The following is a 24,875-nucleotide window of genomic DNA, read 5'->3' on the forward strand; positions in this document are numbered from 1 at the left end:
TACGAAGAAAATAAGTTTGAAGAACATGTTAATTGCTTAAAAGGAATAGTCATGTTTGTTGAGAGAGCAAATGACATAATTTATGTTGAATTCTTCACTTACTCGTCTCCACTGGTACAAATCAAACATTCCCCTTTCGCAATAGAACAAGAGGATAATGATGATGTTTAGTTTCCTTTGAAATTATTAACTTCTAATATTATTATGATTATTATATTTATTACTATTAATTTTATCACAAGCAAAAACAATTCATATGCATATGAGACATTTTTATGGTTGTAATATGTTCCATTTTTTATATTTTCTTCCTTTAAAATTTTTATTAGAAAAATATTATTCATTTTAATTGTTCACTTAGGTTACAATGCTTACTCTCTTAAATAATGTGTGTGACTTTAGTTTTGCTTTTAAATAATGTGTTTTTATCTAACAAGTAATCACTAAAAATCACCATTGTTTCACTAAAAAAATGTTCCCTTTTATAATAAATATTTTTCATCACAATTTTTGACGGATTGGCGTATATAGTTCTCAAACATTTTGTGATGAAAAAAATAAAAAATATGACTATATAGTTAATGAAATGATTTTTTTTCTTGTCAAAAAAATTTTGCATTATTTTTTTTATGACAATGATTTATTTTATTACAAAATTTATCTTGAAAAATTCATATTGAGTTTCTATATTTTGTGATAAATTTATTTATAAGAAAAGTGGTTTTTAATACTGAAAAAAATATACCATATATAATCCTTCTTTTAATTTGTCCTGCACCTCTGAGCTCGATGAAAACTAGTTATACATTACTATTTTTATACAGTTTATTTAATTTGTCTTCAATTTCTCAAATTTAAAAGAATTCTTAAAACATTAATATTTAGTAAATTTTACTAATAATTTAACTCAATCTCACAAATAAAATGAAGTAACTAAAAACTCAAAAGAAAAATATTAAATAATAAACTTAAATCAAAGTTAGATGTAATATAAATAAATAAATAAATGGTTAAATATCTTTTGTTTCTTTAATTTTTAGTGAAAATTGAAATTAATCTCCTTTTTTAAAATTTTGACTCAATTTAATCTTTCAACTTTAGAAATGTCTGAATTTAGTTTTTTTAATAAATTTTATGAAATTTATTGGATGTTTCAAACGTGTTGAATGATAATATTTAAGTTAATATTGAATCATATTTAATTAATAAATAAATTATAAATTTATAGTAAAGGATCATGTTTAAAAAAAAAATTGGTGTACGAATAGAATGGAATTCAACAGTGCACCCTAAGAAACCCATTCCCTGCTATCACAGATTAATCTTCCTAGCTACTTAAAACAACGCTTTGAACCACCGCTCCAAATTCTGATTTCGCCACCTTTTCCCCTCGATCTGCACTCCATTTCAGGAATGTCAAAAAAATCTGTATTCGCGGGTATCCGCAGATAAAATCCGCAACGAGTAAGAAATGAATATTAAAAATGGATATCCGCTATCCGTAGGTACGGATATTTTTGATACCCGCATATTAACGGGGCCGGTACGAGTATCATAGTATCCGTACTCGTGGATACCTGTACCCGCTAATCTTTAATTCACAAAAATACTCTCATATATATATATATATATATATATATATATATATATATATATATATATATATATATATATATATATATATATTAGTAAAAAACATTTTGGCCTAATTTTTTCTAAGTTGCACATCTAATCTTATGTCTTCATTTTTCAAACTTCAAAAGTATTGGTATATTATTTTTTTTTAAGTACATCCCTTGACATTCTTCTCTTTCCTTTATTTGAAATTGGACATATACATCAAATCCTATATAGACAATGATGTTTATGGTATGCTTGTTGTAAAATGATGAAATCAAAATAAGAATATTTGGCATGTGATAATTAAGGTTTATTATTTGTTTATTTTTTAGGAATCAATTGGAGAAAGTGAACTTTTTTATCAAAACACTAATTAAAAAATTTTCATTGTGTTGAACGTCATTTTATATCTACTTTTATAATTATTTGGACTTGTATGAACTTAAGTTTATTTGAACATTATTTAAAATTTATGACAATGATGTATTTTATTTTATTTTATTTAAATCTATGATTAAATATTTATTTTTTAAATAATTTTATAAATATTCGTGAGTACCCGTGGATACTCGCGAATATGAAAAAAATAGGCAGATACCAGCATAACGGATATCCGACGGATATAAATACAGATACGGAACGGATATTTATCCAGCGGGTAGGATACGGAAGAACTACTACCCATATCCTACCCACCCCGTTGACATCCCTAATCTCAATTCATGCACCTAATTGAAATTAGGGTTCAAAACCCGACACTTCAATTTGCGCGTGCCAAATCTTCAATCTCTCCATAACCACCCAATTCAACTTGGTACTCCCAATTTAGATCAATTATACGCATAAAACAAAAATTGTTACCATCTCATAACTTAAATTAACGTGATTAAGTAAAAAGTTATTTATTCAATCAAATGTCAATTAAGTATAACATATTTCTCCTCTTCATTTATTTCTAATATTTAAAAGGACAAATCAAGCCATTTTTTTTTGTTGGCCCACGATTTCATACCTATTTATTATTTATTCATCTACATAAGTCAAAATACTATTAAATAAATATTATTACCATAGTTAAGAGCTATTTATTCTTTATTCATTCTCGTAAGTCAAAATACTATTAAATAAATATTATTATCGTAATAAGAGGAATTTTTTTATAGCGTAAAAACATATTTGGAGTCAACCAAAGTTAAATTATCCTTTCTTATCATAGACATTTATTATTTTCAAACGATGAGTTTCATTATCTTATTTATTTTTAAGTAAAAATTTATATTTATCTTTATCTCTATATTAATTAGTATAAAATTTGTATTTCATTTTTATTTTCATTGGATATATACATATTCATATTCATACCAACCTTTTTAGTGTTTTCATAACAACAAAAATATTCATTAAGTATTACTATTATTCATTTTAAATTAATCTCTAATTGTAAATTGAGACCAATTTAAATTAATTTCTTGATAATTAAAACTTTATTAACTAATATTAGAGATCACTTAAGTTTTAATTCCCAAACAAATTATAATTTTTTTATTCATAACAAATACTATTTTAGATACCTATAATTTTTAGTTTATAAAATTATATTTAATTTAATTAATATAGTGATTAATTATTTTTTGTCTCTAAAATTAAAATTGGTTATTATTTAATAATTTTCTTACATGAAAAAATATGTAATTAAAATTATGATAAGAAAAAAAATATCTTGAAGATATAAGAGTAAATTTTGTGGATATAAAACAAACCCAACAATCAGAAATAGTCCAAGAAAAATATGTAAAGAAAAGAAATATGAAAAGCTACAAAAGTAAATACAAAGAAAATTATATATATATATATATATATATATATATATATATATATATATATATATATATATATATATATATATATATAATGTTATTTAAACTTTGAATATTTCAGTAATTTAAAAGAAAACAGAAAGACATGAATGAGTTTTAGGACAGAGTCTGAAGAATTTATATATTTGATAGCAAACTCAAAGGAAATTGAATAGATAGCTTTATTCTACGTTCTTGCGTAGAAAGGCCTTGTGTGCTTCGATAATAAAAAACAACTTTGAAAAAGGCCTTTATTGGTCAGCTTTGAAAAATTAGGCCCAGTTTTATTTGATACCAACCTAAATTACATGTTTTTCTTTTTTACTTCTTCTACTCATGTAGTATCGGTATTATCCGATAGTGAATCACTTATTAAAGAATGAGAAAAAAAAAATATTTGTAAAAGCTTCAGACAATACCTTGCATTTTATAAGATCATGCGAGAGGTTTTCCCAACATTATAAAGGTAACTTATAACTTATTACTAAATCCAACAGGCTTGGAGATATGTGTTTGTATGTCTTAACCCAAGAAAAGTATTATCTATCTTTTTCACAACGCTCTATCACTCATCATTATCATTTAATCTCTAAGAGCATTATTCAATCTTTCATCATAATTTTACGTTTTCAAAGCTTTATTATTATTTTAAAAAGTCATAACTTTGTTATGATTGTATTTTTGTAAAAGCTTTCCTGATTGTCGATATTTTTGGTTATCGAATTCATAACAAAGCCTGAAATCCATGGTTGAGGAACCGGTGAATAGTTGTGGTTTACGAAACAGGAAAACAATATCAATATGAAGGCTTCAAAAACCATGGATAAGCATAAATAATAAAAGATTAAACAGATAGATGGATGATATTAATGCAGGAGTGACCTCGTGTCGTGCATTACATGAGCTCTTCAGATGTTGCGTTGCCAAATGCCATGCCATGCCAGAGCTCCCAACTGAAAAACAGAGTCATGCATGTTTCTTTCATTCAACTCCTTTGTCTATACCTGCATGTGTATCCAGTTTATTGGCTTCACATACCAAACATACATCCTGGGTCCTGTGGAGGCACTGACAAAACAAAAACCAAGAAACTAGTAAAGCAACAAAAAGTTATTCTCCTTTTTTCAGTGTCAGGTTCCCTGCGTCAACTTAATTCCTTCACTTTATAACTCCATTTCTTATACCACTCCTACCGGGCAATAACATGTCCTTTGTAGTAATGTTTCAGTGAGAGACTAAATTGTCATCCACTAATTATTTTCAAGTCCTCTTCCTCCTGCTATGGTAGTCTCACTTTTCTCGATGTAGAAAATTTTAACACAATAAGAACCTTCATTGTTTTGTATAGTTTTCAAATTATTTGTGAACTTTGAGAGGATATAAAAGAACAAATAAATGGAATTCAAATTTCTTGTGTCAAACATTTGACATCAAATACACGGTTATATTGATCATACAAACGAAATAAATTATTGATTATGATTTTTTTGGCAATAAAGTTTATTTGCACAGCCTTTTACAATCACTTTCCTTCCACGCACAACTTCTCTTCTATCTTGCCTCATTGCACAGTCATACTGAACAGAGTGGAGACGACAAAGGGAGAAGGACATTCAGACACATACAAGCTAGCAGAGTTTTCTAAAATTAAAAAGACACTGCCAAATGGTATGGAATGCCATGCAATGCAAGTAAATTCCCCACAGTATGATATCCCAAGTCCTAGATAATTTCAGTGAGAAATCTATGTCAATTTCCTTTTTTGTACATTCAAATCCTAGATACCACAACAAAGGAAATCAGAATACTCTCATCTGTCAACTGAATTAAAGGTAAATTTCATTGTGCGCCCAATTTTTGTTTCTAATTCTGAATAAAACAATAAGGGATCATGAACAAGAGTTATACAAATCAGAATCAACAGGTAACAGTAGTTTTCACTAGATGCATGCTTTATCGGGCCGTGCAATTAACCAATCAAACAGATGAAAGCCTGAAACAGTATATTAATACCACCCAATATGTTTACATCATTTAGCTAAAAAAAATTACAAACAACTGGTAAAATAAAGCAAGTGAAAACATTTATTTTCACGGTTATCAAAATAGAGTAATCTATTACCCACAATCCAAATAAGCCCACTAACAATGTAGGCAACTCTGATAATGCAGCTGCCAAATGATATTATCATTCATTGAATACTTCCGCTCATTGATAACCATAATTCTGTTTATATTCCTATATGAATCAGGGGGGGGGGGGGGGGAATATATAGTAACAAAGAAATTATTAATTTAGGAAAATACATCTAGGAATACATAAGACAGATATCTGAAAAAAAAAATCTATATAACAAAACTGTAGAAAGCAGGGAATATCTCTCAATGCTAGTGGTTTTCAACGAGAAAGCCTGCTCAGTAAACTCAGGTACATGCTCTGGAGTAAGATCGTAGTAACAACCCAGCAATTATTTTATAGCTTTGATTCTTCCCTAATTCAGGGAAACCGTTTGAGTCAGTAATAAAACACATCTAAGAACCTACAGATGCAATTTTTACCTCCCCTGCCCGAATCAAGAAGTATCCCTTTGCTCATTTTTCCAAGAATTTTTTGCAGCCTCGGAAGACAAATCACTGGATTCCGCATTTCCATCCTTAGGTTTAGAAAAGAAGGGATCCCATTCATGAGGTCCAACCTCGCGCTGTCCCTCATCCAACAACGCATACTTCCAACTATTCTCCTCAATGAAATTATCATCGGTGCGACCTTCCATGATGTCCTTCCTCAAATTGGTAACCTTGTCAATCACAGCCTGCACTGAAACATCAAACGCATCCTTAAGGGTCTCGAGTTTGGATCGAGGATCCGCGTACACCAATCTGGGGATCAAACTAATGACCTCCTCTCTCATGATCCTCACTTCCTCCTCGGGAATCTGTCTAAGCCTCTCTTCTATACTGACATTCCTCTTCCGAATATCGTCCTCCGGAATGAACACCGAGTACTTAGTATAATTCTTGGGAAGATGCCAAGTGTATTGAGTGTAAGCCGAACCCGGATGAAAAAACACAGGTATACACCCAGCTAGCATTGAATCAAAAGCAGATCGTCGGGTATAGGAATCCCCTTGAGGCTGAAGGCAGAAAAGTGACCCTTGAAACATCTGCATTATGCTGCTGGGGGAATGACACTTACTCTCCCCAAAATCACACTCCAACAACTTCCCCACCTTGGATCTCTTACACTGATCAATAATCTGCCCCCGAATCGATTTCGGGTTATCCGGCCGCGGAGCCCCGGCGAAAGAAAACAACCACTTCCTCTCCAACCTCCGCATCCTCTCCTGCCAAATGAACACATCATCATCCTTAGCAGGGTGAAAATAAGTGGGATAAGGAATCCCGAAATCATTCGCATTCCAGGGACTCGACTCCACCACAAGCATGGACATGTTCCGCGCCGCAGGTAGAAACAAAAGCTTGTTCCCCCAATCCGATTCTTCCTCAGAGAGTCTTCTAAAATCCCACGTGATCCTCCCCGCCACGAGAAAATGGTCCCTCCCGTTCATGATCTTCCACTCGGGCCTCCTCACGAGCCAATCAACGAGATCAAGCGACGCAGAGTCTCTGACGGATATGTTATAGCCCCAGAGGTAGCGCGCGATGTCGAAGCCGGCGTAGAAGGGGACGAAGAACGCGGCGGCAAGGGAAGGGTCGCGGGTGAGGCAGTCGTACTGCTTCATCCGGTTGCTGAAGATGACGTCAACGGCGAACTGATTGGTAGCGTACCAGCCGGTGTCAGAGAAGACGCCCTTAACGTTTTCCAAGGGGGGGCCGAGGCCGGCGTTGGTGGTGAACTTGCACATGTTGGTCCAAAGCGAAAGCGTTCTGCACTTCTTCAACATGTCCTCGTTGAAGCGGGAGGGGAGGTCGTGGACGTAGATGTAGCGCCCTCCACAGCTGTCGGACTTGTTGAGGGCGGTCTGGAGGGCGCGTGCGAAGGGAAAGGAGGGTGGCGGAGGGGCTTCGATTAGGGTTTGGGAGTCGAGGCTTTTGCGAGGTTGCTGAAAGGTGACGGTGATAGGGGTTAGTTTGGGGGATTGGTTTCCGAGAACGGCGAAGTGGAAGTAGAGGAGGAGGAACCAGAAGAATGCAGAGAGTGCTGCGAGGAAGCAGAGGCGGGAATTAGGGTTCCTGGTGGAGGGTTTCTCCATCTGGTCGGGGAGAATGGCCGCCACGGGGCGCCGTCTCATTGGACTCCGAATCCGATTCCGATGGAACTCCGGCGGCTCATCGAAACCCTAAGGAGGATAAGGAATGTGAATGTTGATGAAATCAGAGGATTGAGGAATGAAGATTCGACGATGGGTGTGGCGGATTGAGATGAAAGGAAAAAAAAAAGTGCAGAGTTTGAAGAAACGGAGTTTGGAGATCAGCAACGTGCGCTGGTGGCAACTGTCGCGTGTCGGTGCCTTGTTATGTTCCTCTAACACACACCTCCGTCACGTGTCGGTTTCTCCAAAACTATTTACTCTCTCTTTACTATTTTTATTTTTTAATTATTACCGATATATATTTAATTAACAAGTGATGATTGATTAAAAAGAAATAGCTGGTTAATTACTTTTAAAATCAATTATTGGGTGGTAGTTGTAATTACTACTGGTTGAGTTAATAATAATTGTAATTATGGAAATATTAATGACTCTATATAGTATCTCTTGTAGCCATGAGCCACGAACTTGTACTGTTGGATTCAAATCATGATTCAACACACTCTCTTGGGCTCATTTTTAAATGGAAAACTTAACTTTTGTCTTTTACACTTATATTTTGTTACTATCGTTGGAACAACTTTCCACCGTGAAAACGTTAGAGCTGGGTTGATAAAAAATATAAATATAATTAATTAGTTAACGACAAGTAAAAAAATTGAAAAAATAAGAAGTAATCGCCGGCTTGTTTTTCCGTCATCTTAAAAGAGTCGAAATCTAGGAGAAAGAATATAGAAAAAAAAAATGTTCATTTTATTTTATTCTACCGTTTGGAATGATAACAGGAGAGAATCGGATCCTGGAAAATATATTTTGATTTTACTATTTAAGGTAAGAAACTGAAAATACTTAAAGAGTAGAAGTGAAATTTTATTATTAATACTCGCAGTAAGTTCTTTTTTTCTCTTTTTTAGTTATTTGTTCAGAGAACTATCGAGAATCAGTTTTTATTGAAATTATATGTATTAAAATAATAAAATTCGTTTTAAATTCTTTTAATATTAAAACGATAGAGTTCTCATTATTTTTAAATTATTATCAATCTTAAAAATATACACCGATATACTAATCTACAAGATTGATGGGTTATTTTATCATATGAGTTCTGTGTCAATCATCCTGAATCATCAATTCTATAGTCATAGAAAGATTGTAGTTATATATATATATATATATATATATATATATATATATATATATATATATATATATATATATATTAATATCATTTTTAATTTAAAATTTTAAAATAATAAATTTATTAATCTTTTATCTTATATAGTATTTAACTATTTTTTTACTTTAAGACTTTGAATCACTATTAAATTGTTTTCAAGAAAATTTATTAAAACGTATTATATTATTAGAAAACTTCATTGTCTATTATTACAAGTTACATACCCAAAAAAAACCACCTTACTAAGTTTTAACTTTTATATAACTTATTTAGTATTTTGGTTAAATATAGGAGGCTTCCAAGTTTGGATTTTTTATGTTGTTTAAAAATTTTATTTTTTGATTATTAGAATTTAATTTTGTAAAGTGTAAAACTTTAAATTCCAATACATTTTAACAGTTTATTAGAATTCATAATTTTACTGATTGATTAATGTACAAATGGAAAGATGACAAACACAAAAATAAGTTTTGACATGTAGTAGTTGCTACATGCGTATAGAAAAAAAAGGATAAAAAAAATTCGTAGGTTTGAAAAGTGTAAAAAAAGAGAGAATAAATTGAAAATTGTAAAATTTTATTACATTATATTATACTATTTATTTGTTATTTTATATTTTCTTGACTTTTTTATTTCTTTATAACTAAATACGTTTTATTTTTACTTTATTTTCACTTATTTTACCTATTTTTCATTTTTTCTATCTCATATTTCTTCTTTAAACAGAAAAATAATTTTAGCACTCATAATTTTAATTATAGAACATTTATAAAATAAAAAATAAGTAATAATACGAGACTATAACTCAATAACAAGATAGAAATATCATCTTTATTATTGTAGATATAATAAGTAATAAAAAAGACCTAATAAAAGATGGGCCAAGACCATCTATAAACTTTTGGTCAAATTTACACGTTAATATTAGATATGTAAAAGAAAACAATATTTCACATATATTAAAGAAAAAGGTTAATTACATTAAAACTTATTAATCGTTTAATATTCGTAGACAGCAAAAAGTTTCATGACAAATTCTCAAAAAGAGAAAAAGCCGTCACAATCACTTCACAGAAATTATTAGGTTAAGGTCACTCACTCCACTAATCACTCCCCACAACACATTGTTCCAAACATTAAAAGACACGTCAAAAGTGACACACGTCAACTAATGAGGCCTTTAATTGCGCCCACAATTATAATTTTGTTCGGTAAAAGAGAGAAAACAAAAGTTCATACTGTGCCTAAAAAAAAAACTCAAATATTATGAGTATTTGATTTAGTCCATAAAGTGACTGAATTTTAATTTACTTATTTCTTATTTTGGTGGTGGAGTGGAGAAAGACCCTTGAAAACCACATTTATGATCATGTTTATGTCTTTTCGAGTTTACACAGTTGTGGTTGTGAATTACGCGCATTCATCAACCACGAATCTTCATCTTCCAGTGGGATACCACTAACCAAACATTTAATGCTTACCGTATACATCGACTATTTTTAATAACAAAATATTCATCATACACCATTTTTAATAGATGTATATAAAATAATAATAATAATAATATAATAATAAATAATAGTAATAATAACTCCAGTTGTGTTGATCCAATGCAGGCCTTATAAACAAATCTAGAACCCCAAGGAAAGTGGCATGCAGAATTTGTTAATTATGATTTCCAACATTCTTAAAGTTGACCTTCACATACATGAAAGCAACAACACAACCATAAGATGAAGTCAAGCATGAACACATGATTAGCATTGCCATATAATGCCCCAAAAAAATCCAACACCTCAAGATGAATATATAGCATACATAGTTTAGTTAGAACACAATGATGATGAATCTAGTTGAGAATAGAAGCACCAAGAGAAACATAAGAGCCAACAAAGTTAGTATGCAAAGCCAAAATCCAAATCTGTTGCGCCAGAAAAAATTCTTGGACGATGTGGGAGTTCCTCTCTCAACCTTAAAGTTTTCAAAGTATAAACTAATTCCTGGATCTCGCATCCTTACCTCGCTACCGTGCAACACCGAATTTGAGACACCTTGAACATTGTTGTTGACGTAAATGTTGATGCAACAACAATCCTTTGGGTCGACTTTTGTGGTTCTGTGATGAATGTGCATCGTGGCACCAACGTTTTTGCCATCCAAGTTGATGTATTCAAAGGAGTCGTTCTTGAAGTTTGAGTCCATGAAAGAGTCATGAGTAGTTGAAGAGTGTGAGAATGAGGCACCTCTTGCTGCTATGGGGAATATGATTTTTCAGTTTTCTCAATGTTTAAGATTGGATTCAAAGGTTTCCTATTGCTCAAGGAACCTGGAATTACTTGAACCACACTCTAAGTGGACAATAACAAGAATCTTGCTTATGATATTCTGGTTTGTTTGGGGTGCTTTGAAATTTCATCCATTTCAAGAAAATAATTTTTGTTATGGGTTGCATAGTTATCTCGTAGTGAAAATTAAGTGGGTCGGGTCACAATTCAAGTGAGATTTCTAGTAGGACAATTGCTTAGAAAGATTAATGCATGTGACATTAATTGTCCTGTGACGAAAACCAAGTGGATCAGGTCACAATCGAAGGATTTAAAGTGTTACACTCTTAAGTAAAAAGAGTTATGTCTTAACTAATGACTATAATTTTTTGTCTAATGGGAAGCACTCAATCGTAATTATTTTGAATCGTAATTATTTTGGTATTCTATTTTTAAATTTAATTTATAGAGATTTACACACTTTGAAAAATTAACATAAAAAATGTGTTTTTAGGAAAAAATCCCAGTATGAACTATTGTTGGACAGGAACAATTGAGCAGAAAATTACTAATGCAACAACGATGGTTACTTCCTGCATCCCATCAAATTTCTTCCTGCATTTCATCATTTCGGATTTAATTTTCCAGAGCCCATTAAATCACTTCTGAAAAGATTTTTCCGAAAGACACTCACTCACTTTTCTAGAAGACACTTACTCACTCCTATTTTGGAAAACTTTTTCTGAAACCTTTGATGCGGTGCAGAAAGAAAATTGATAGGGTGAAAGAAGTAACACCTGGGAACAACCTACAGCATACAAACTAGCGAATATTGACGGGTAAATAATGGCAATTGCTTCATGCAATCTATTAAATTTCTTTCTGCACTCACACCACGAGGAAAATTTCATGGATTTTTTTTTTTCTGAAAAGCATTTCACGTGTTCTAGATTTTTTTTTCTTTTTCGAAACTTGGAGTGTTTTGGAAAAGTTCATTTCGAAATATATTATATATGTTCTGAAAACTTTGTTCCAGCAATCATATTCCCAAAAACATGTTTCAAAAAGCGTATTCCGAAAAATATGTTCCGAAATGTATTTCATACATTCTAAAAATTTTATTTTGAAAATCTCATCTCAAAAATTTTGGTCTGAAAATATTATTTCGTAAATTCCGGAAATTCTACTCCAGAATTAATAATCTGGAAGTCAGTTTTACAAAGATAAAATAGTTATTTTAAAATATTGATAGGGTGCAAGATGAAATTGATGGAATGGAGGAAGCAATACCCAAATAATTTCAACCATTTAAAATTATTAAGTCAAATAAGGGCCGAATGACACGCTAGAGAGAGACTCATGTATAAAATACTACTAGGGTTGAATCTCTAATAATTAGCTTTTTTGTCATGCAGAGTGATAATTAAAAAGTTTATGGAAGTTATTTCTTAATATAGTATATAATATAAAAAAAAGGTATATTAGTTTATGGCTAATTAGGCCACGATTGAATCATACCAAGTAAAACGCTGTAAAGGAAGATATACAGAAAACATGGAAAAGACTTGCTCTGAAAAGTTTTTCTCGAAATATATATTTCGATTTTTTTTTTTCCAAAACATATTTCATGTAAAAATACATTGGAAAATCTCATTCTAGAAAACTTATTCTAGAATACATTCCGAAAATTCTGTTTTGAAAATCTTATTCTAAAAATTCTGAAAATTTTTCAAAGTGTTTTTGTTTGAAACATGTAACACGAAAAGTCACTTTTATGGAAGATAAAATGGGCATGTTGAAGAATTGAGAGGGTACACGAAAAAGTATATGAAACTACTATATTAGTAACAAAAATTGAGAAAAACAAAGAAAATTAAGAAACATTTTATAAAAGACAACTACTATAACATTTAGGGAGGAGATGGATACGAGCTTAATTCTAAACTTGGCTACAAGAAAATTGTGGAATACACAAAACTAGATTAAACTCTACACTTCTCTCTATCAGTGCAAGATCCTAGTGCCTCATTCTACAAACTACTTCGTTGCTTTCCTGTAATCACAGATACTCTTATTGTGTGTTACAAAGCATGCTAACCATGCATGAATTTCTCAATTCTAAGGGGAAGAATCAAACAAATTTCTGGCAGTGGGATGCTTGATTGATGAGGCACAAACCTCTCCTTTTTATTTTGTTTGTTTCCATCTCGTCGTGGCTATGCATGCCCCGAATGCAACAGTGGCATGCAATGTGGCATCACTTCCTGCTTCAGCTTTTCAACTGTCTTAAGACACCACATTAAGAAACCATTAACACATTCCATTTCATCTAAAATTCTGGTATTCCACTCGAACGTGATGAATACTCAGTCACCAACTTCAGAAACATGGAAGACTTGTCCTCTAATAGTCTTGTAGGAGTGTCAAACTCTGCAACTCGACCTGAAAAAGTATCCAAAGGGTAACTTCAGAAGCACACACTAAAAAACCATGATGTAATTTTATATATAAATAGAGAAGAATAAGGCATCAATATGCTTTTATACGCACCATCACTTAGCACAAGAACTTGATCACTGTCGATGACAGTAGGTATACGATGTGCAATAGTGCACACAGTGCAGGCCTTGAACTCACTTCGGATAATCTTCTGAATTAGATTATCTGTGGCGGTATCAACTGATGCCGTTGCTTCATCCAGTACAAGTATTCTTGACTGCTGCAGCAGTGCTCGGCCCAGAGCAACAAGTTGTCGCTGTCCTACACTCCAATTATCTCCATTTTCTAGAACTGCAGATTTCAAAGAATTTGTTAAGTTGGCCACTTGTGACTGAACACTTTCTTTTTCTTTTTAAGGGGTAAGGAAGGAAGGATACTGTGACTTTTCATATGTCTTTTGGTCACCTACCTGGTGTATCGAGCTGTTGTCCTTTGTCACGGATAACCTCTCCAAGCTGAGACTTGTCAAGTGCCTGAGAAAAATTAAAACCCAATGATCGCATAACGCACAAAGTTCTATTCGAACAGCCATAATTTTCAAAAATAAAAAAATTATTGATCTATTTTCTTATACTGAGTTTTGCTTAGGAGTGAAGGTATAAAGTGGTTTATTGGATTTGGAGTGTGATATTAATCAGCCTAAAACAAAAGATCTTTCAAATTAGGCTCTGAAATTACTTGTCAGTCAAGGACAAGTAATTAAGTACATGTTAAGAGTTCAAGGTGAATTGGAAGTCTTACATTGGAAAAAAATGAGAAAGATGAGTAGAATGTAAGTAGAAGGACTCATAAATCCATTTTTTTAAGATTTTGGATTGAAAGTGGTGTCCTGATCATTTATATAGGCTTGTTCACAACTCATTGAGTATCGAATCTCCTGGTGTCTCTCCTCTTAAAAACCTAAGAGTACCCAAGTTTGATTAGTCCCAAGTTTCTTTTGCATACCACATTTAGCTCGAATGGAGGGTTACTTTTGGCATATGTGGTGAGTTTTCTACCTTATCCACGGAAGGTACATATGTGGAGGAAGTTTGTTAGGTATGACAATAGTGGAGGCTCTTCTTGGTTTGTTTTTGGTGGGGGTGTTTAAAGAAGTTTATACATATATTACTTCTAAACCAAATATTGAAGATTTTTTCTTTATATTATTGACTTCATGTTCTCATTTTCCCCCTTTGTCAATATCTATTTTATGTTTGATCTCTTTGCTTGTATATCCTGAACTCCGTGTTATTCCTTAGTCCTGCCTTGCTAACAATATTTCCATTTGTCTTACTATAATTTGAATGTTACTATACATAGATATCCAAAACTGAATACAAGTAAACTTTATAAGCAGTTTTCTAAACAGATAGTACAAGCTGTGCAATAAAAACGTGGAGTTATGAAATAATACCAACCTCCCAAATCTCTTTATCTGAGTGCTCCTCAAGAGGATCAAGATTGCCTCTGATAGTACCTTCGAATAAAGTTGGATCTTGTGGGATGATACTGAGATGGCCTCGAAGATCATGAAGGCCAATATCTGAAATATTGATGTTGTCAATAAGGATACTTCCACTTGTTGGTTCAATCAATCGAAATAGTGCCTGAATTAAAGTAGATTTTCCACTGCCAGTTCGTCCAACTATTCCGATCTTCTTTCCACCAGGAAATGTGCATGTTACTCCATGAAGCACCAAAGGAAGGTTCTCCTTGTAACGGACCTTCAAGAGACACAGAGTAAGGATAAGAGGAGTGGAGATGCAGTACTCGTGATGGGACAAAGCCAGTTGCAGCACAAAATCATAATAAAGATATCAATGTAACATGGCTAACAACTAGGATTAGATAATGTACATAAAGAGACATCATACGAGATTCATCAAGAAATAAACCATAAATATTTGACTAGAAAAAAAAAAAAAAGAAGACAAAAAGCATAAATGTGAAGCTAAGCATGGAACCTTCAAATCAATTATTTCGATTGTCCCATTTTCAGGCCATGAGGATGGAGGGCGAGAATCTTCAATTATAGTGGGTGCTTCGCTAGGAATTTGGCTGTACTGATATATTCTCTCAATGGATATAATTTTATTTTCAAGTTTGCAAAAGCTGAGTATCCACCGTGATAAGCGTGCATTTAAATTTAGGCCATATGTCACAGCAAGTCCAGCCATGCCTATAGAGAAAAGGTAACAGCAATTAGAACAGAATATATTCCATTATCGCATTCAGCATCCTGTATAACCAGCACTTGTGAAAGTAAATCTATTTTCTAAAAGCACTTACTGGGGTCTATACTTCCTCGAGGAAAACTCACAAGCAATACCATGCAGAAAGCAAATACAAAGGTTGACAGTAACTCCATCCGCAGGCAAAGCCACTCAATTGCAGAAAGACTACAGAAGAATGGTCGTGCAAAACAATCAAGAAGATAGAGGTTCCGCTTCATGAACCTTTTTTCTTGTCCAAAACCTCTGATGGTGGATGCTCCAGCAATTGACTCACCAAAAAGATGTATAATTGGAGACTTCTGGATGCTAACAATACGAACCAATTCCCTGGAGGATGCCATGTAGTATTTCTGCAATACATTTGGTTGTTGGCTAGACTAAATTAAAACATGGGGTGATATACAAACATTTAAATAATGCAATCAGATTGGAAGATTACTAGAACTTTTTGCCAAATGTATCCTTTCTTTTACTCCGGAATAAAATTTTCACTTTTTCTCCCAATGAAAGCAGTTTTCTTCTTTTATGCGAATATTTTGAAAGGGCAGTTAGAAAGATTTTAAGCTGGAGAAATTCTAATTACCTGCATCCACAAACAAGCAACAGCCATTGGGACAACTAACAGTAAAACTTGCCATGTAACTTCTGTCATTACCCCAACAATACCAATAAGTTGTATTGTTGTTGAAGCAAACCCGCCAAGTCTAAAAGGAATGTCAAGATCCACAACACTTTGATCAATTGATACCTGGTGGGATACAGGTGACACATTATAATTATCTACACCATGCAGATACAGATATGATAAAAAAAAATAGAAGAAGACGACAAAAAGAGAACCTACCCTATTCAAGATCCTTCCAGCTGGTGTAGAGTCAAAGAAAGACATTGGTGCATGGAAAACACTTCTAAGCATTTTCAAAAATAGCTTCTGTGCAGCTGCAAGGCCAAATGTAGCCACCAGAACAGCCCTTACAAATATAAACCATGAGCTGCCAAAAGCAAGGGCCATGTATACAAGAAGAAGAACTGAGGGAGTTACTTTGGGCAGGTCTCCTTCTGTTTGAGGGTTAGCCCAAGCCATCCACCAATTGCTAGCAATCTGAAGGAACTGAAACAATGCTTGTGCAATGATTATGAGAGGAATTAACAAGCCTTTATATGCGGCTGCCATGTATGACAAGTAGACCTTCATGCTGACTCTACCTCTAATCCTCTCTTCTTCCTGAACAAGCTGTTTCTTTCTCGATCTCTTTGCTTTCTTCTTCTCCTTAATTGCTTTTTGATCTGAAGTAGACGCTCCTTCTTGTACTTCCTTGGCCAAATTGTCTATATCATTTGCAGAACATATGGATTTCTTACTGGTCATAACAGATGCCTCCAGAGATAAATTTTCATCTGAATCTTCAGAGGAGTGAGCAGGGATATCCATAGCCTCTATGGCTTCATGATGGGCTGAAACCAGAGTATTAAAATCTGTTCCTGCTTGTAAAAGTTCGTCATACTTTCCTGCCTGTATGATGCTGCCTTCTTTAAGCACCTTCAAGAATAGAAATTTAAATTTAGAAAAAATCATCTTAACATCATCACATAATTTAGAAAAAAACAGAAATTTCATATAACATGAAACATTTGAATAGGATTCTTCCTATAAAAAGCTTCCAGGCGCTAATTGCACTAGTTGCAATGGGGCACTCCCATAATTATACGATATGAGAAATTACAGAAAAATGTGATGTGTGTAGAAAAGAGGGGTCCAGTGCACTTTGTTATGAAGGATTTTATTATAATACTGAAACCATCCTTTCTTGAAATGTCAAAGCTTTTGCTATTGTAAATTTGATGTTGAATGTGAACGTAACAACTCATCGGATTGGTTATAGGTTAGAGATAACATAAGTTGGACAGGTATGGAAACCAATTGGCTCACAATAGAAAACTTGATTGAAGTACTTCAAATCACGAACAAACAAGAACAACCACAAAAGGGTTTTATTAATGTATCAAAAAGGGAAAAGGGGTCCAAATATTTCAGAAAAGGGAAACAAGGTCATCAAATTTTGAAGGACGCAATAAAAGAAGGTCGAGTGAGTCAGATTGTTATTTTTTTTTTAAGTAAAATAATAACTTCGGTCATGGAATTTAATTGCATCAGTGGAGGATATTTAATTATTCCTAGTGTCAATGGATTTTACCCTATATATACACACAAATGTTATTTTTTAGAAGAAATTTGTTAGCAAGTTATGACTTGTCTTTGGTTTAAAAACACCAAAAACATACAACTTGCTAAATATTCCTTCTACAAAAAAACGAGTAGGTGTACAAACTGACTTCATGTAATATTAAGAGAGAACTAAAATGCAAACAGCACATCAAGAGGAAAACCTCACTTTGACAATCCCTGAATCCCTGAATCGTGCATCATGCAGGGAATACACAATCCAAAATTAAAGTGTGAAATAAAGCATTATCATAAACTTGGCCTCTTATTGCATAATGCCCGAATGCGCACGAAAAAACAGTACAACACAGCCATACCAGTATCAAATCAGCAGCGGGAAGAAATTCAACTTGATGGGTCACATAAATGACTGTTTTATCTGCTAGTGCTGTCAATATATAATCCTGCGGTACCATGTGAAAGGTTATGTCATATCCACAATTTTAAAAAGTACTATCAACTCCATGCTAAGGAAAACTAACCCTGAACAAGTCAGATCCAGTGTGAGCGTCAACTGCACTGAAGGGATCATCAAGAAGATAAATATCAGCATCCTGGTAGAGTGCTCGTGCAAGCTGAACCCGCTGCTTCTGGCCACCACTCAGATTTATACCTCTATCACCGATAATTGTCTGATCACCGTGTGAGAAAAGTTCTAGGTCCTTTTTCAGTGAACAAGCTTGAAGAACATTCTTGTACTTTGCTTTGTCCATTGGGCTTCCAAAGAGGATATTTTCTTCTATAGTTCCTGATTGTATCCATGCTGATTGGGAGACATATGCAGAAGATCCACACACTCTGACCTGAAAAATAAATGAATGCATTTTGTAAAAAGTATTAAAAATTACAAAGATTAAAATGTCAAGGGACAGATTAATAGAATAAAGAGGGAATCAAAAGCTTAAGGGCACCAACATACTTCCCCAGAAGTCTTAGGAATTTCTCCAAGGATGCAAGACAGAAAGCTTGATTTCCCAGCACCAACCATGCCACAAACAGCCACACGCATCCCTTTTTCAACTTTCATACTTATTCCTGATAGAGTAGGTCTAGAAGATGAAAGGTCCCAACAGAAGACACCATCCTTAATTTCTATAGCAATGTTAGTGATGCCTTGTGGCAAGGCAATAGTTGCATCTTCCTGCAATTCTTCCTCCAGAAGGAAGCCAGATAACCGATCAAGAGAAACTTTTGTTTGAGCCATTGTTGACACCAAGTCTGGAAAATTCCTCAAAGGTTCTTGCAGGATCCTGAAAGTAGCCAGAGCAGAAAGTACACCTCCAGCTGTCAGCTGACCACCCAACAATATGGAAGTAGCAAAAGTAACTGCTGAAACAAAAATCGGAGAGCTCCAGAATATAAAAGTTATGAAAGCCTGAGAATAGAGGGCTTTCCGAAGCCACTTGAATTCTACTCCACGCATATCCTCCAGTTTGACTCTATATCTGTCTTCCCAAGCTTGAAGTTTGAGAATCCTCATATTCCTCAGGCACTCGGATGTTTTTCTCATCCTTTCATCCTTAGCAGCCATTAATCTGTCTTGATAATCTTCTTGGATCCTGGCCACAGGAACAGTGACGACAATGGAAATTATTGTAGCAATCAGCGTCGCAATAGAGGCAATTCCAACATTCTTATACAAAATTGCCAGGGCAAGAACAATCTGGAGAGGAAGCATCCACATGTCATGGAGATACCAAGAGTAGTCCCCAACCCTCTGGACATCAATAGCCATGTAGTTAACAATTTCCCCACTTGTGTGACTTTGCTTGGCCAAGCTTGATATCCTTAAACCCTTTCGATATACCATTGCAGTTAGAGCCGACCTAACATGCATACCCATGATGTCCACCCCCAGATACCACTGCCTAGTAGTCATGGTCTCCACAAGCTTAGCCGCAAAGAATATCCCTGCAAGAACATACCCCTCGTGTGGGAAAATCTCTTTGCCAACTAAGAAATCAACAAAATAACTTATCATGTATGGACCAACGTACGAAACAAGAGTGGTTACACCAGCAAATATGGCATTACAAGCCGCCTCCTTCCAAAATGACTTGAGAAGCGCCCAAGCTAAGGAAGGCTGTTCGGATGTGCTTTCTGCCTTCAATTTCTCCCAATTAGAATTCAAAAGCTTATAGTTTGTTTTGGATCGGTCATTAGGTGCAACAAGGGGAATGTCCTTAAGCTCAAGAGGCCTTTTTGCCCCAATGGAGAGAAGGGGATTCAACCAAGACAAAGTGGCCAAGCTAAAAAGTCCAGCATCATTATAGGGAGTAACCTTAAGACACCCCGGTTCTTCCTCAACAAGCAATGGTTGTTGCTCATCAGAAGTCCTACATACCTTTATACCAGTAACACCCCTAATTGCAACAATACACAAAAACCCAAGAGCAGGAGTGACAGCAAAATTCGCCACAACATGAGAACGCAGGTGCTGGGAACCTTCCATCCAAACCCCTCTCCCATCAACATACAAACCACACAAACAAACAACAAACAACACAAACCACCAAACTCTGACCAAAATTGGAAACCTCTCACGCGCCTTGAACTTGCACCGCAGAGCCGAGAAGCTCAAAGCAACCCAAGCTAAACCCTGCACTAGAGGCACAGAAAGAAGAGCCAAACCCAAATCCCCATCCCTTTCTCTAATCAAGGCATACCCATCAAACCCCAACACAAAAACTTGCACCAACAAAACATAGAAACAAGACAACACCGACAACTTGAACCACGTTCCAATCCGAACGTCACGTGTTTCCAAATCAACACTATCACGGCTGCGGCTGGCATTGCCAGTTCCATTGTCCTTACCAAATCTAACTCCACCCCCTAAACACACAACCACCCTCCTCACCAAAAGAACGAACACAAACACAAAAAACAGTGTCAAGTTGGCACAGATTGCCACCACTTCCACCCAAGGCAATCCAAGGATCGCACTCCAAAGACTCTCAAACGATCCCGAAGAAGAAGAAGAATAAGAAAACAACGTTGGAGACGAGATTCCAATTTCATCGACGGCCATTGTTGTTGTGTGAAGCAAAACGTGGATTCAGAAAAGAGAGTCGGTGGTAATTGAGAAGTTTCTAAACTTGTGATGATGTCATCGAAACGTGAGTGATTGAAGAAAGGGCATTTCACCATCTGGTGGCAGATTCTGCAGACACATTGTAGCGCAAACAAAGATAATTTCGTCAGCACGGAACCCGAAGAGAAACAGAGGAACATCACACGGAAACACAAAAAACAACAGGCAGCAGCACCTCTCAGCTCTCAAACATTCCAAATTCAGAAAGGGACAACAAAAATGGGAATCGAGAATCTGATAGACAAAGAGAGAAAAAAAAAACAACAAAAAAATGACCTGGGTTGGTCTCAGAAATCGCTTGTGATGATCAAGCTCTTCGAAAAGCTACAACCTTTGAAGAATATCGCACCTGGGTGAGAAGATAAATAGAACACCTCGCGAATACAGAGAACGACAACGACAGTGACGGTGAAGATAATGATTAAGATAGAACAGCTATGAAATAAGTACAACAATGTCTTAGGGAGAGAGAGACAGAGAGAGAAATGAATCTCTCTCTTCTGCTCTCTTTAATATTCTGTTATTTTTCCCTTTTAACTATGCTTCCCTCTCTGTGTGAATGATGCTGGTAACCATAAAAGTGCCGTGCGAGAATGAACAACTTCCGTTTTCTATTTAAGGTTTGAGAAAATGGAAGATTTGGTGTTAGCTGAATGAAAATGGAAACCCTTCTTCGCTTTAATAGGAATCCTTTTATACAGATTTTAGCTCAGTTCCGACTCTCACAGTCACTCAGGCGTGCTTCATTCATTTACCATATTATTTATAGCTTCATGCCAGACATAGGAATCAACTTATATATACTACTATTTTAATAATCTTTTCTGCTATTATTATTTCAACACTATTACAAATCATCAAATTATACCCTATAAACTTTTATTTTAACCACTCATTCACTACAATTTTTTCATAATATTTTTAATTCATTTACAATCTTTGATCAAATAAATATTTACTATTTATATATAATGTTTCTAACTTAAAACTCAAACTTAGACAATATAGTTTAAACATGTGAAAAAAAAGATTCACCTTTTGAAAGAGTGCAATGAATAAAAAACAGTGGGCAATGTTCTTGAGATTGGTGGAGCACATCCCTTTAAAAATATCATTTTTAGGCACCCATTTGTGCTTGTCATGTGTGTGTGTGTGATGGTGATGGTAAATAGAAGAGAAAATGGACAACCTTTTGCATTTAGGTTTTTTCTGCATAGAGAATATTAGATATTAATGCACATTTTCTACATGTTGATGCACATTTTTTGGCTTGATGTGTTGAGGTCATACAGGGATCTTACACTGTTTCCTACCCTTCTCATAAAATTATTTTTTTCTATTTTTAATTGAATGATGTATTAATTGTTATTTTTTAAATGATTTTAATTAAATATTTAAAATAGATTATAAAAATTTTATTTAATGATATATGAAGCCACCATTACTAAACTTTTGTGTAAACTACTTTAGTGTTTGAACGTGTGAGATTGTTTTGAAGTGCAGTACAAATTATTGAGAAATAGAGTTGTGTGAGAAATGATTGATTCCTTTTACGTCTTGGACTCTAATGAAAGAAAATTTGGCTTTGGTAGTGGGATTCAGATCAATCAAAAAAAGGTTTGCTTTGCTTTTTCGAGAATTTAAGAGTTGGTAGAACTTTTGAGGAATAAGACGCAGAAGTAATTATTTATCATATATATATATATATATATATATATATATATATATATATATATATATATATATATATATATATATATATATATTAATCATCACTATAGTCGGTGATTTCATATCAACAAATCATAATAGATAATTTTGGAAAATTAAAATAATGTTTAAATTAAGGAGTCCAAAAGATTTATTAATTAATCATTTATAATATATAACTAGTATATAAATTTCATTTTTAAGAAAATTTGTGAGGTTGAATAAAATATGAATTACTAATTAATATAATAAAGGAATTTTAAATATATCTTAATTTTTTTATATGTATGTATAGAAAATGGTAATGGTGGCTTTTATAACATTGTAATATTTTAATAATAAAATTTTTAAATTATGTACAAGTTTTAATAATTATAATTCATTTTCATAACAAGATTATTTTTTTAAATATTGTTTCTAGCATTCTTTTTTTTGTTTTTATTTCGATCTTCATCTGGTTGGAGATCAGAAAGATTATATAAATGATATTTTTGGCAAGTTCTTTCTACATGCTTGATCAATTATTTCGTTTAAGTGAGTTGGTTTTTTTTACATGTTTGATCAATTCACTCTTTCTCTGATTGTATGTGTTCTTAGAGTGATTAATATAAGCATCTACTAATTAAAGATCATAATAGTATGTTCTAGTTTTTACAATAGTTTTATGTATAGATAGAGCATCATGTGATATTATAGTTGTTCGATGTTGATTTTGTAAATTTTGTCATAAAAACAAATATTCAGATAATTGAGTTTAAAAAAGTTTTTAATTGTATAGCTTGTGCTTTTAGAATTTTTTGGATTACTTTGCATGTTAATACAACATGTTTAATGGATATGTAATGTTTCTTTTCGAATTAACATACCCTCATGTGTAATTATTATTTTGTTGGTGTGACCAAATAAAAATGTAAGTATAAAAACGCTTTTAAAGGATGGGATGAGAGTCGTATAAGTTATTAGACATAAGACTTGAGTTGTATAATTTTGGAATAAAACTTTAATGTTATAACAGTAGAGGACATATAAAGGTTATGTTATTATAATTATATTTTTTGATGATTGTACTAATATATTTAATATTTTAAATTGTAAAATTTTTAAATATTAATTATAAGATATTTTATTTTAATAGTAATATATTATTAAAATGAGGTGCTACAACTTATAAATATTAAATATCTAATACAAAATATTCACTCTTGAATATAAGAGGTATTTTAAAGATTTTACGGTAACTAAAATTAAAAAGTGCCAAAAAGTAGAATGCAAATTTCATTAAGTTAATTGAACGTAAACTCAATTATTGAGAATTACTATTTTCTCTATTAATCTTATTTACACTTTTTAAATTATATAATCTCATTACAGTTTCTAAATATGATAGAAGAAAATTTGATTGTAATTTACTTTTTAAAATGAGTATTAATTCTTTAAAATAAAGGTTCATCATTTGTGCTGATTGATTTTCTCATAGTCCACAAATATTTAAAGCTTTTACTTAATGATGAATTCGGTTAAAGACAAAGAGAAAATGATAAATTCAGTTGCAATTTTACTTAATTGCATATATGGTATCATTCAATTATAATTATTTCATGATGATCGTTATCATTAATTTCTCTTTCTTTTTTTGTGTGTGTATTTTATCAATTTATTCATATTACGCGGGTCCATTAAACTGAACCAAATAACGACCTGTCATGAAGATAAGTTATAAAAGAGGACAAAGCTAAAAGCATATTTCAAATCATTTTAATATTACTTATTACTTTGTTAAAAATTTAATAAAATTGGTAGAATATGTCTTGTGATACAGTCGTAATATTGTTAAGAACAATAATTATATTTTAACAGGATTTCATTAAAATTTTGTCTTTAAAAAATATAATAAAAAAATGAAAGAACGAAATAATATTTTAAATTATATTTGATTTTGAC

General features: G+C 33.1%; 2 protein-coding genes across 2 annotated transcripts; both read right to left on the reverse strand.

Moving 5' to 3' along the window:
• Window positions 1–5,643: 5,643 nt before the first annotated feature.
• On the reverse strand, window positions 5,644–7,956 carry LOC114185589 (xyloglucan galactosyltransferase MUR3-like). The gene has a single exon (XM_028073415.2). The coding sequence runs from the start codon at window positions 7,727–7,729 to the stop codon at window positions 6,050–6,052; it is 1,680 nt and encodes a 559-aa protein (XP_027929216.2). The 5' UTR covers window positions 7,730–7,956; the 3' UTR covers window positions 5,644–6,049.
• A 5,089-nt stretch (window positions 7,957–13,045) lies between these two features.
• On the reverse strand, window positions 13,046–21,927 carry LOC114164310 (ABC transporter C family member 5). Its single transcript, XM_028048936.2, has 12 exons — window positions 21,501–21,927; window positions 19,050–21,293; window positions 18,613–18,933; window positions 18,448–18,534; window positions 16,751–17,446; window positions 16,490–16,654; window positions 15,962–16,256; window positions 15,637–15,851; window positions 15,091–15,396; window positions 14,100–14,163; window positions 13,742–13,981; window positions 13,046–13,633 (listed from the first exon to the last, which is right to left on the reverse strand). Exons 2-12 carry the CDS (start codon window positions 21,159–21,161, stop codon window positions 13,521–13,523), a joined length of 4,614 nt encoding a protein of 1,537 aa, XP_027904737.2. The 5' UTR covers window positions 21,162–21,293; window positions 21,501–21,927; the 3' UTR covers window positions 13,046–13,520.
• Window positions 21,928–24,875: the final 2,948 nt, after the last annotated feature.

The sequence above is a fragment of the Vigna unguiculata genome, chromosome 1 (genome assembly GCF_037176805.1).
Source record: "Vigna unguiculata cultivar grain cowpea cultivar isolate G323 ecotype 2 chromosome 1, ASM3717680v1, whole genome shotgun sequence".
In the NCBI taxonomy this organism is placed as follows: Eukaryota; Viridiplantae; Streptophyta; class Magnoliopsida; order Fabales; family Fabaceae; genus Vigna; species Vigna unguiculata.